The following is a 10,697-nucleotide window of genomic DNA, read 5'->3' as shown; positions in this document are numbered from 1 at the left end:
ATGCTATGTTTAAGTGGTTTTGAACTATATTCTCGTTGGGTTCCCCTGGCTTAACAGAATAAACGTCGGCAAATGAGCAGTCATTCTAAAAGTCACCTATGCGTAACTGTTCTGCCGAATACCGAGAGCAGCTCTCTGTTATTCCTTTCATTATATCATCATCAACCTACAAGATACTCTGTCATTTTTGTAGCTGGATTTACCTGGAACAAAATCGTTATTATTCAATAACGCAAAAAAATTTAAACTGAAAAGAACTCTGACGATTTTTTGCGATTTTGTGTACGGCGAGTTTATTTGACGTTAAGGCAGTATCCGTGATTGCATGCACGACCTAGCATTACTTTGTGCCGAGGTACATGAAAGAATCAAGCTTTCCGCATTCATGAACACTTACTCTGTCAGTGAAGCCAAAACTAAATCAGAGTTCTGCTTGCTAATAGAGAAAATAAGACAGATAAATTAAGCCAACAGTTCTAGCCAACAAATACCTTGTTTGCCTGAGATTTTTATTGAAATCTGGCAGCCGAGCTTTATGTTGACTTCAAACTGACACAGATCAAATTTAGTTCAAGTTTAAGCTCACGAACATGGATATTGCGGGGTTGTAATCGGCAGACGACCACTAATATATAGTCCGACCTGGTATAGAGCATAAGAAAAAATATTCATGGAAAAAAATGACTTCGACGGTAGTTTCTGGATGAAATAGCCTATGAAAATTAAGGAACGATATGAGAATGTCTAAGTCATGGTTAAACACACTCACGTATGCATGGACTTGGCATAACTGAATAACTGATATTTGCACTTATAAAAGAGGACATCAGTAATTAAATCCATGCCGCTACTCGGCTGAATTTTCTTATATTGCTGATTTCTATGTTCTTTAAGTTGGTAAAAGGTTTTTTTAAAATCTGCTCTAACTATTACACAAGTCAGCCAGGCATTTCGTTGTTTTTACTAGAGCTGGGGAAAACAAACTGAAATTAGTTTTTAACATTGTAGTGACCTTACTGATTGCCTCTTCTTAGGGAACAAATTTGACTGTTAGATGTAACGAAAAGGCTAGCATTCTTCTACAGAAAACAGAAAGTAAACGTAATTCAATGCTGACTCATTGTGTTCGATCTCTCCAAGCAAATTCCTGAATACAAAATTAAGTGTCAGTCTATCGGTATTCAAAGCACCCAAGCAAATTAAACACACTAGTTTAAGCCGATTTCAATCTTTGAAAATTGTTTTCTAATAAATACAAAGTAAACGAATGTAGGCTTAATTTCAGGGTAACAGTGCATATTTTTAGAAGCTTTATGATAAGCTTCAACTACTTGATCTTTGAAAGAATAGGTTTTAAAGCCAACCAAGAGAACCGCTGAGCCAAGAGAAACAAAAAAAAAAATGTTTTTATCAGTTGAGTTGATACCTCAAAGTCAATTTACTGCTGTAAAAAATATTCAATAACAGAAGTTTTCATACTTAGATTCGTTCGCACTTATGACAATCGGCTACAGCGCTCAAAACCAGGCGGCGTTTGCGCCAGTGGAACAACTTGAACGTAGACAGACAATGGCTGTAAAAGCTCTGCATTCAAGCCCAGAAATAGAGTTTCGGCTAAACGCATAGTTATTACTTCAGCCCAACACAAAGAAAGATTGTTTTCAACATGCGTTTTATATTTACCTGGTGGAAAACGTGCAAATTTCTAGGCCAGGTGATTTCAAGAGTTGCAGCAAGTAGAAAAAGAAGGAGAAACATAGTGCATGCCAGTTAACTTCTCGGTTTTCACTGATCCGGAAGAAACTGTGAACTAATTGCAACTTTACTGCAGTTCAAAGGAAAACTACTTTCAGTACTTTAACGGTGTTTGATGAAAGTTAATCCACTATACTAATAAAAACTCTATAAAATTACTATGTTGGATCTCATATGTGTAAAACTACGCAGACGTCAGTGAATGATCGGCTCAAGATCTGGCCCCTAAGCCACGGCCATTGAACGCGCAAGCTTACATCGCTGTTCAACCAAAACTCGGCCAGGCTTGTTTAGAAAGTGGAAAGATCTCCTTAATGTCAGGGACAACTTTGGGGGCCAAAAAACAGAGTCACGAACTGAGACCCACGTTTCCCCTTGTGAAAAAAAGAAAAAACTGCAAACAGCACTTCAAATTTGACAAATATTGTTCTTTATTTCACTAATGGTAATTTGGCGAGAGTTTATCCCTTAGCTACGACTTGTGACAAAACACTGATGTAAGTAGAATCGAAACTTCATTTGTAAATGTTTTTGCTGAAACCAGGTCGTTATTAAGTCCCTAGTTACGGGAAAAACCTTAGTCGTAGAGTTAATTTGTCTTAAGTAAAACTACGGTAGGTCGAAGTACAAATAGAACACTCAAATAATCGAACTAAAAGGCCTCTCTTGCGATGGACGCCTTCTATGAAATGAACATGAAGTCCACGAACAACTGATCCAGGCCGAATTCAATGATGGCAAGAGCCTCGATGATGGTAAATATCAGCATTATACTTGTGCAGTTTAAATGCTATTTTTATTCCTTTTATCAGATGCCATCTGGTTTTCTGATCTGTTAGCCGTCTGAAGTTATGGGTAGTTCTTTTGAGTGGTGCTAATTATTAAAGGATCGATAAGGTTGTTCTAGCGTTTAAGCCTGCAGGAAATTTAATGTGTGAAGGCAGCCGCCTCGACTATCAATGTTGATGATGCTGATCGTCAATTGGACTTCAAAAATTAAACATACATTGCCTTCATGGAACATGTATTTGTATAGGTAATAGCATGATTAGTAGTGTTATTTGCCATAAATACCACGAGTGATATTTTAAAATTGTTATACGTAATTTCACGAGCCGTTGGGCGAGTGAAATTTGAGACAATTTTGAAATGTCACGAGTGGTATCTATGCCAAATATCACGTACAAATCATGCTATTATTTGTTTATACTACTACCTGCAAAAGGTTTGTAATTTTCACATGTAGGTACAGGCGCGGATGTAGGACAAATACTGACCGTTTTCCTAAACGAGCGCCGAAGGCGTAAGCTTCTAATGGGGTCCGGATGCATGCACCCCCGTGAAATTTTTTGGATTTTTCTCCCTTAGTCACCTTTCCTGGGTTTCTGAGTCATTCAGTCAGGATATTGGCCAGATTTTAACTTGGAAAGTTTTATTTTATGAAAAATTTATTTAGTTATGAAAACTCTGACCGATTTTTGTAAAACGGTGGAAACCGGTGTCGATCCGCGCCTGAGGTATTTCAAATTAAGCTGAAATACCACTGCTCTAAGTCAATCAAATTGCAGAAATTTCTCATGTAGTGGTGCAATCCGTAGTATTGTTCATTCTGTTTCTTATGCTGTGTCGGCTTTGCAAGGTGGCTCTAAATCTCAATAGAGGAAGGAAGTACTGACAAAAAAATGTTCTTCTGAAGAGAGCAGGAGGAAAAAATGATAGTTTCTCACCAATTCCTCCCTTATTGTGCTCTACAAAGTACCCTTAACTCAACCTCGTCAGCAACCTCGTTGCCAGGATTCTCTCCTACCCGTCCCTACGGAGCTACGGTTAGGAGAGAGAACCTGGGAACGAGGTTGCTCATAACTAAATTTCACTCCGAGGCTTGTAGATGAATTTCTTGTGTGCGTTATGACCAACCAATGGACTCGTCTGCGCATCAGATTTTGGAGAAGGCAACGCAACGGCAAATGAGAACGCGCCTGAAAGGCATGCTGAACGTGACTTCCGTTGCGTTATTTTCCGCTGACACTGGTTGTTTTTAAATCTGCGCGTGCCGTTGTCACTGCCGTTGCATTTACAGTTCTAAATCAGTCTGCCTAGTACCTTCCGACGGAGCTGTTTATTAAGGGAACGTATATAAAGATGAGAGGTTACGACACAATGTTGATCAACTGGGTTGCTGTTAGTCGATTTAGCAAACAACGCAACGTCAAACAAGAACAGGAAAGCGCGCGAAAAGGACCGCAAGAACGCGACTTCCGCTGCCCAATCCTACCAGTCAAGTCAGTTTTTAGAACTGCGCGCACCGTCGTCAATTTATCTTTGACATATCTTCCTATCGAAATATATGCGTCCACTTCGACTACGCCAAAAATTAAACTTGTCCAGATCGGTTTGTCAAAGTCTTACAGGGAAATGCACCCGTATCTCTAACCGGGGCAACATAGACCAAAATGCAATTTTTGTGCTTCTCTTGGTACGGCAAACAGGATGATAATCTTTTCATTTAACATTCTTTCCTTAAACTTTTCTGCTACTTCAAAAATCATGAATAACTTCCTTAACAATATGGAAAATTATCATAAAAATATGATCACTAAGTTGTCTTGTTACCACATCACTTCTTGTAAAGAAAAAAAACTGACCACCGCAGTATATTAAATGACCGACAACGGATAAGTGGTCATTAATTCCTCCTACTTATTCAACAAGTATCTCCACACTTCCCTTTCCCGTTTTCCAATTGGCTCGAAAGGAATGAGAACCTCGTTGAGTACGCAGGTAGTTTTATGAAATTACGTCACTGACAGTCTGGAAAGACGTGACGATCTCAGTCGCAATATCACCTCCATCACCATCTCATCTGAAAACTCTTTGGTAGTGCTTTTCACTGGTATATATTTTTGCTTGTTTGTGTCATATTTCAGTAAGCTGAAATCTGCACTTCCGTTCTTCATTGCATGAACTCTGAGATTCAGTGAAGATTCGAATGAATTTTACGTCGGGGATACTACAGCGCCTGTCTTGTCACTACATTACTCAGAAACGTCGTGTGTGTGAAGACCTCGTAATCGCAAGAAGATCCTAAAAACTATGACTGAGTTGACTATATGGATTTTAAAAGCCAGCACTTGCTGATGCTCACTCGTTCATAATCTGCGCTTTTTCTATCGTAACATCTTCGACTTCGTATAAAAAACTTTAACCCCATGACGCCGATTTTTGAGTTAACTGACTTGGTTTTTTACTTAGTTCGTCAAACTATTTCTTCCGTTTATCGTGAATATACTAAAGAATAACCTTGGCTCCTTACTCTTGACTTTTTAAGTGGGGCGAAATATAAGTTCCTTAGCCTAAAATCAAGAGCCATAAGCATTGAACAAAGCCGGACAAGAGAGCCCATGTACTGTGGAACGAGCTGGAACCTCCATATAACAAGGGGTTAAGGGACTGGAAAAATATATTTATATATTATCTCCTTTAAAAAGACTCTCGGTTTTAGTCCACTGAATACAGCTATTTCGAAAAAGGTTGTCGGAAAAAGTGCACGCGCCAATCCTGAAAGGTATTGTTGGTTTTGCGTTCACTGTTCTTCAAAGAAATTTGAAAGAATGTCACGAGAGGCCATTAAAGTATGTTTGCGAGTTTTAAAGTAAAGCAACAAAAGTAGTTTCGACAGCTACAGTGTCAGGAACAGAGTATTGATCATGTCCCATATTACCTTTCGGGATTGTCGCGTGCACATTTTTTTCCGACAACCTTTCTCGAAATAGCCGTATACTGAGGTCTCCGTTACACGACAGAGGTTCGTTATATAGATCTAAGTTCTTCTGTATAGATCCCAGCGTTGGTACTGAATAAAACAGACCGGTGAGGAAGAGTCACTACTTTTACTTTCTATATCTTTTATTCATTTTAATTTTTGTCGGAGGCATTTTAAATAATTGTAGACTTGCACAGTTACACGTAAATGTTATCAACTCGGCCCTCTTCTGTAGTATCTCTGCATAGTGGCAGAGGTTTCGGTTTTAGCTTTTGCCTTTGAAAGTTGTCGTCCTTTTTAGTAGAGGTGTTTGTCTCAAAGAAAGTCTAGAGGAAATTTTGTGAGAGTTTTATTTTCTACATGATTTCATCGACCGGTGGTTACAGACGAGCGGAAATCTTGCTTCAGAGTACTTTAGGATTCATCTACATAGTATACAGGAAAAGTTCTACTTAACAAATTTTCCTTGATTGCGCGTATAAATTAACTGCAAAAGGGAACATTTAACAGGTTTCTTACCTTTTCAAGTAAAAAAAACGCTTGTCAAGTTTTAAAGCTCACATGAACAAGTTTTTCTTGTCGTCTCAGTATGCGGTACGGAAAAATTGAACTCGCTATAGAAATCTAAAGATTTGAAACTCGTCTACGCATAAGATTTTCTTAGACTGACGCGTGCCCTATATACCCGTCATTTTTAGCATTTTTTTCATTTAAGAGTTACCACCTGCTGATCTAGACAGGGCTGAATCGAATCACGCTTTAATGAGGAGAAAGAAAAAGAAGCCAAGTTCACATGCAGTGGACAGCACACGCGAAATGATGCAACGGTTACTTATAGAATACGATCCCTGTACGTGTTGTCGCCTGCCGAAGAACACATTGTCATTGGACATTTTACGTTCCAAACGCGTCTGTTCACGCTTCTCTGGGTCGCTAAAATGGAGTGGCTTTTCCCTGAGTCACGGAAAAAAAAAAACGAGCCAAAACTTCCTGTTTTAGCACGGGAAGTTTGCTTGATAGAAAATATTGTTGTCTCTTTTTTCTTATATTTGCATTAGTTTTGGTGGACAATCCTTACGTAATCATTAATTGATTCTTGAATATATAGTTAGTTTTGTTGATGGTTGAGTACAAATTAGTGATGTTCTTTCATTTTGTTTTTGATTATTCATAGCCACGCCTGAGCATAAACTGTTGAAACCCCAAGTCTCTTAAGGTGATGCTACACGAGACGATTCGCAACGACGATTTTTAGCCGACAACACAGCGTTGCAACATTGTTGCGACATTGTTTCGAATAGTTACAACACTGTTCCAACATTGCGACGTTGTGTTGCGCTAAAATTCGCCGTTGCGAATCGTCACGTGTATAGTGTAACATCAACTTTAACGCACCTCATTTCTAGCCTGCTTAGCATGCAGGCGCCGGTTATTCTTTTAAGGCCGCGTGTCCGCGGGATTTCTTCCTTCTCCTGCTACACAGGTTACTTCGTTTCGCTTCAATATATTCAACTATTCCTTTCCATTTGTAAAATAAGCTCTTGTCAGAGATTAGGGGCCTTTGAAGGGCATTCAGTGGTAGGCTTTTAAATGACTAACACATTTATTTTCTGCTCTCAAACCTTCTTAAGCATTACTCCTTGGTACGACCAGCTTTGCAGAATTCAGTGTGATTACTCCTATCACAACCCACCCTCGCGTAACCTGGCGTGCGCTTCATGCACCTTCCACGAAGCGCGCATTAAGGACTGGTAACAACAATCTTAATCCCATAATTCCCTGTTGCCGTGCATGAGCCTTTCTCTCTCAAATCGCCCTCGAAGGTTTGTGTTCAACTCATGAAAACTTCAAAATTATCCAATCCATCAAGGCCCTTATCTCTGACATTTCAATCTTTTCAGCATAGGTCCTTGTTTTTTAACTATTCTTTATTTGTCTTGTAAGATGTCGAAGAAAAGCGACAAGAAGAAGGGGCGTTCTGCCATCAATGAAGTTGTAACTCGTGAATACACAATAAACGTACACAAGAGGATCCATGGCATGTAAGATTCGCGTTTTCTGGCAGTTTTTGCTAATAAAAGTAGAATAAAATTTTTCGACCCATTCAAGGTCGAGGACCCTTTTTTGAAGTCTAATCTCGTGGATTTTTTTAAATTTCAAAGGTTAAAATTTCCACAATTTTACACCACAGGCAAAGGAGTCTGTACTTCAACGTCTATAACCCTTTTTATAGTTGAAGCAAAATCGTTGTTTTTCGATGTCTCAAGTCAGATGATTGATGGATCCATTGTATCACAAAATTTAAGAAAAATATAAAGAATTAAATAAAATCTGTAACGAGCTCCTGTTGTGGTTATTCGGGTTTATAATAATACTTTCCATGAGAAGACGAGGTTTTTTTTTGTGCGAGGACAGGTAATTAACTTTGTGTCGCACATATGCGGCTGAGATCATGTCTAATGGTTCTACCTGTGGTAAAAGTTATACATGTGTTGTTAGTATGAGTTTTACATGACCTCATATTCTCGGATGTTTACAAAATTTCTGCAAAGCCTTTACATTCTCAATGCATACATTTAATTTTCTGTTGTTGTCTGTTCCTGTTCACTATTTGCATATAAAATAAGAGTATTGCATGCATATTAAAATACAAAATGCTTTTAACAGTGGATTCAAGAGACGAGCTCCAAGGGCTATCAAGGAAATAAAGAAGTTTGCGGAAAAGATGATGGGGACCCCAGATGTCCGTGTAGACACCAACTTGAACAAACATGTGTGGTCTAAGGGTATCAGGTGTGTTTTCTTTACTGCTACGACCAAAATCACTCAACTGTTAGATCCCCGCAAAGCAGAGTTTGAGAGTATGGTTTCACAGATTTAAGTCCAGCTACATTAAAAGGTTCATGAATTTTAAAAAATCAAGTCATCATGTATTGGAGAAAACATGCTGACTTGCTGTTATCTAACCTAAAAAGCCACTGTATTTCCCACTAGAATTGATTGAGAACAAACTTCCAAGTACGACCAACTCTCACAACATCCTGAGAGACTCGGGGATGGTCAGTCAGGTCAGGAAAAACATTGGTGAAAGTTTTTAAGGACAGCAAGGGAGGTTTCTAAAAGTGACCTTCTCCTTTGAGGGACCTCCAAACAGTGGCATTTGAGGTGCTTGCTTAAAGGCACTCATAGGATTGGCTGGGCAAACAATCAAGCAAACAAAAATAACAGTGGAACCTAATCCAAAAACAAAAGATAGGGTGCAAAGAAAGTCAGTTTTACAGCCTGCCATTCAGGCAAGCTGTAGCTAGCATGTACTAGTCCACAAGTCATTTCAAGTAGCCCCTAAACCCTTTTTGATTAGCAGGACTCATTACAATCCTTCTGTAATTTGAATTTGCCCAAAAAACAGCACTTGCCTGTCGGGCAAGTTAAGAACAAAAATCACTAGCCCAATGGCAAAATCCACTAGCCCCGGGCTATCGGACACTACTTTCTTTGCACGCTGCAAAGAGCTGCAACATACAGGGGTTCAATGGAATAGGAAGGTTTTTTAAAGTGGTGCGACACCTCTGTGTACTTGTGGAAGATTTTAGAGTGATTTTACTTAACCCGTGAAATAGGTAGTAGAATACTATACGCTATGATGCACTAATTCTACTGTCTTCTTTTGTCTATTTATAGCTATTTTGCAGTAGTTGTTATAATCTGTTTCACGGGTCAAGTAAAATCACTCGATTGTAGCTCGTGTCTGTTATTTGGCTTTATTGTTGTGCTTCATTGTATTGGAAAAGTTTATTTTACACAGGTATTGTTTTGGCCAAGGACATTTCTTTCAACGTTGTATTTTTATTTTGGTTTTCTAGAAATGTACCTTTTAGGGTCAGAATTCGTCTTGCTCGTAAGAGAAATGAAGATGAAGACTCTATTCACAAATTGTATACCCTTGTTACTCATGTTCCTGTTGCTACATTCAAGGGTAAGTCTTTCATTGTTTTCTAATACACTACACTGGAACTATGGCCACTTTGTCAATATGACCACATTCAGTTGCGGACCAAAATGAGGCCAGAAGGGCTGAAAAAAATTTATTTGAGATCATCCCTCCCTTCCCCCCTTTATCTCAGGGTCTAGATGACGCCTGCCCCGCTTTATCTGACGGTCTGGATCCGCCACCGACATTCTTATGGCTTCAAATGTAAAAGCACACTGTCATTTAAAGGCCTAGTTGTTTACTTATGGTGGCCAACTGTCTGGCCAGAAGTTAATAGACAGTCCACAGGGCTGTCTTTAAGGGCAAGGGGACAGGGATTTCCCCAGCTGCTATAAGCACAATGTGTAGAAAACGCAAAATGAAAATAGAACCAAAAGAACTTCCAACACTGTAGCTGCTTAATTATACCTGGCAACTTGAAATCTTAGTGTCAGCCATGTTGCCACTACTCAATAACTAAAGGGCGCTGTAACACCAAGGCTCCTAATGTGACCTCATGCTTTAACGTTTTTCTTAAAATAATTTAAAGTAATATCTTTTTGCTGTTTTCCACGGCAAATGTTTTATGAAATTGCGTTTTTATTCTGATTTTGTTGTTTATTTATTTCCAGGGCTACAAACACAAAAGGTGGAAAGTGAGGACTGAGCTTCTGTACAAAAATAAAGTTCTGAATTTAAAAAAATAACCAAGTTGCTGTTTTTGTTGATGTTTTGAAAACCGTTTCATACTGCACAGTCTTGAAAAGTCCTTGAATTTTCTTCAACTTTGAAAGTAGTGACAGGGAAAGTGTTTTTTTAATGCTTTTTGGTTGTCCAAGAAAGAATATAGATCATCCCTCGGAGTTTAAAGGTGATTCACATAACACGTTTTGTGTTTTATGCAAGAATTAACTATCAATTTAGGACAAGTGAACTGAAAAATGTAGAGAAACTGGTTGAGCAAACAGTCCGAGCCTTACTGTGCTTTTTAAAAACATGCAAACTCTGAAGTTCAAAAGCTGCCTTCACAATTGTGTTTTTCGATAATTACGGATCGAAATCCACCAATCACAAACAATGACATTTCGAACCCTTTGATGTAAACTTGTTTCCTCAGAAGTCCACAAAGATGGTTGACGGCAGTGAAAAACGCAAACATCAGTTGGCTTTTGAACTTCAGAATTTGAATTTTTTTTTTGAATTTTTTGT

At 38.7% G+C, this 10,697-nt stretch overlaps 1 protein-coding gene across 1 annotated transcript; it reads left to right on the top strand.

Annotated features, from left to right (window-relative positions):
* Positions 1-7,299: 7,299 nt before the first annotated feature.
* LOC140947646 (large ribosomal subunit protein eL31-like) lies at positions 7,300-10,195 on the top strand. Its single transcript, XM_073396806.1, has 5 exons — positions 7,300-7,341; positions 7,463-7,560; positions 8,186-8,311; positions 9,382-9,494; positions 10,121-10,195. The coding sequence occupies exons 2-5, from the start codon at positions 7,463-7,465 to the stop codon at positions 10,153-10,155; spliced, it is 372 nt and encodes a 123-aa protein (XP_073252907.1). The 5' UTR covers positions 7,300-7,341; the 3' UTR covers positions 10,156-10,195.
* The last annotated feature ends 502 nt before the right edge of the window (positions 10,196-10,697 follow it).

The sequence above is a fragment of the Porites lutea genome, chromosome 9, assembly GCF_958299795.1.
Source record: "Porites lutea chromosome 9, jaPorLute2.1, whole genome shotgun sequence".
In the NCBI taxonomy this organism is placed as follows: Eukaryota; Metazoa; Cnidaria; class Anthozoa; order Scleractinia; family Poritidae; genus Porites; species Porites lutea.
This window is presented reverse-complemented; position numbering and strand designations above follow the sequence as displayed.

Bases quoted from the DNA above. Each gene is read 5' to 3' on its own strand.
- LOC140947646 (XM_073396806.1), top strand. From the start codon at position 7,463: ATGTCGAAGAAAAGCGACAAGAAGAAGGGGCGTTCTGCCATCAATGAA. The intron at 7,561-8,185 runs GTAAGATTCGCG...TGCTTTTAACAG, and splicing joins CACAAGAGGATCCATGGCAT to TGGATTCAAGAGACGAGCTC. The intron at 8,312-9,381 runs GTGTGTTTTCTT...TTGGTTTTCTAG, and splicing joins GTGTGGTCTAAGGGTATCAG to AAATGTACCTTTTAGGGTCA.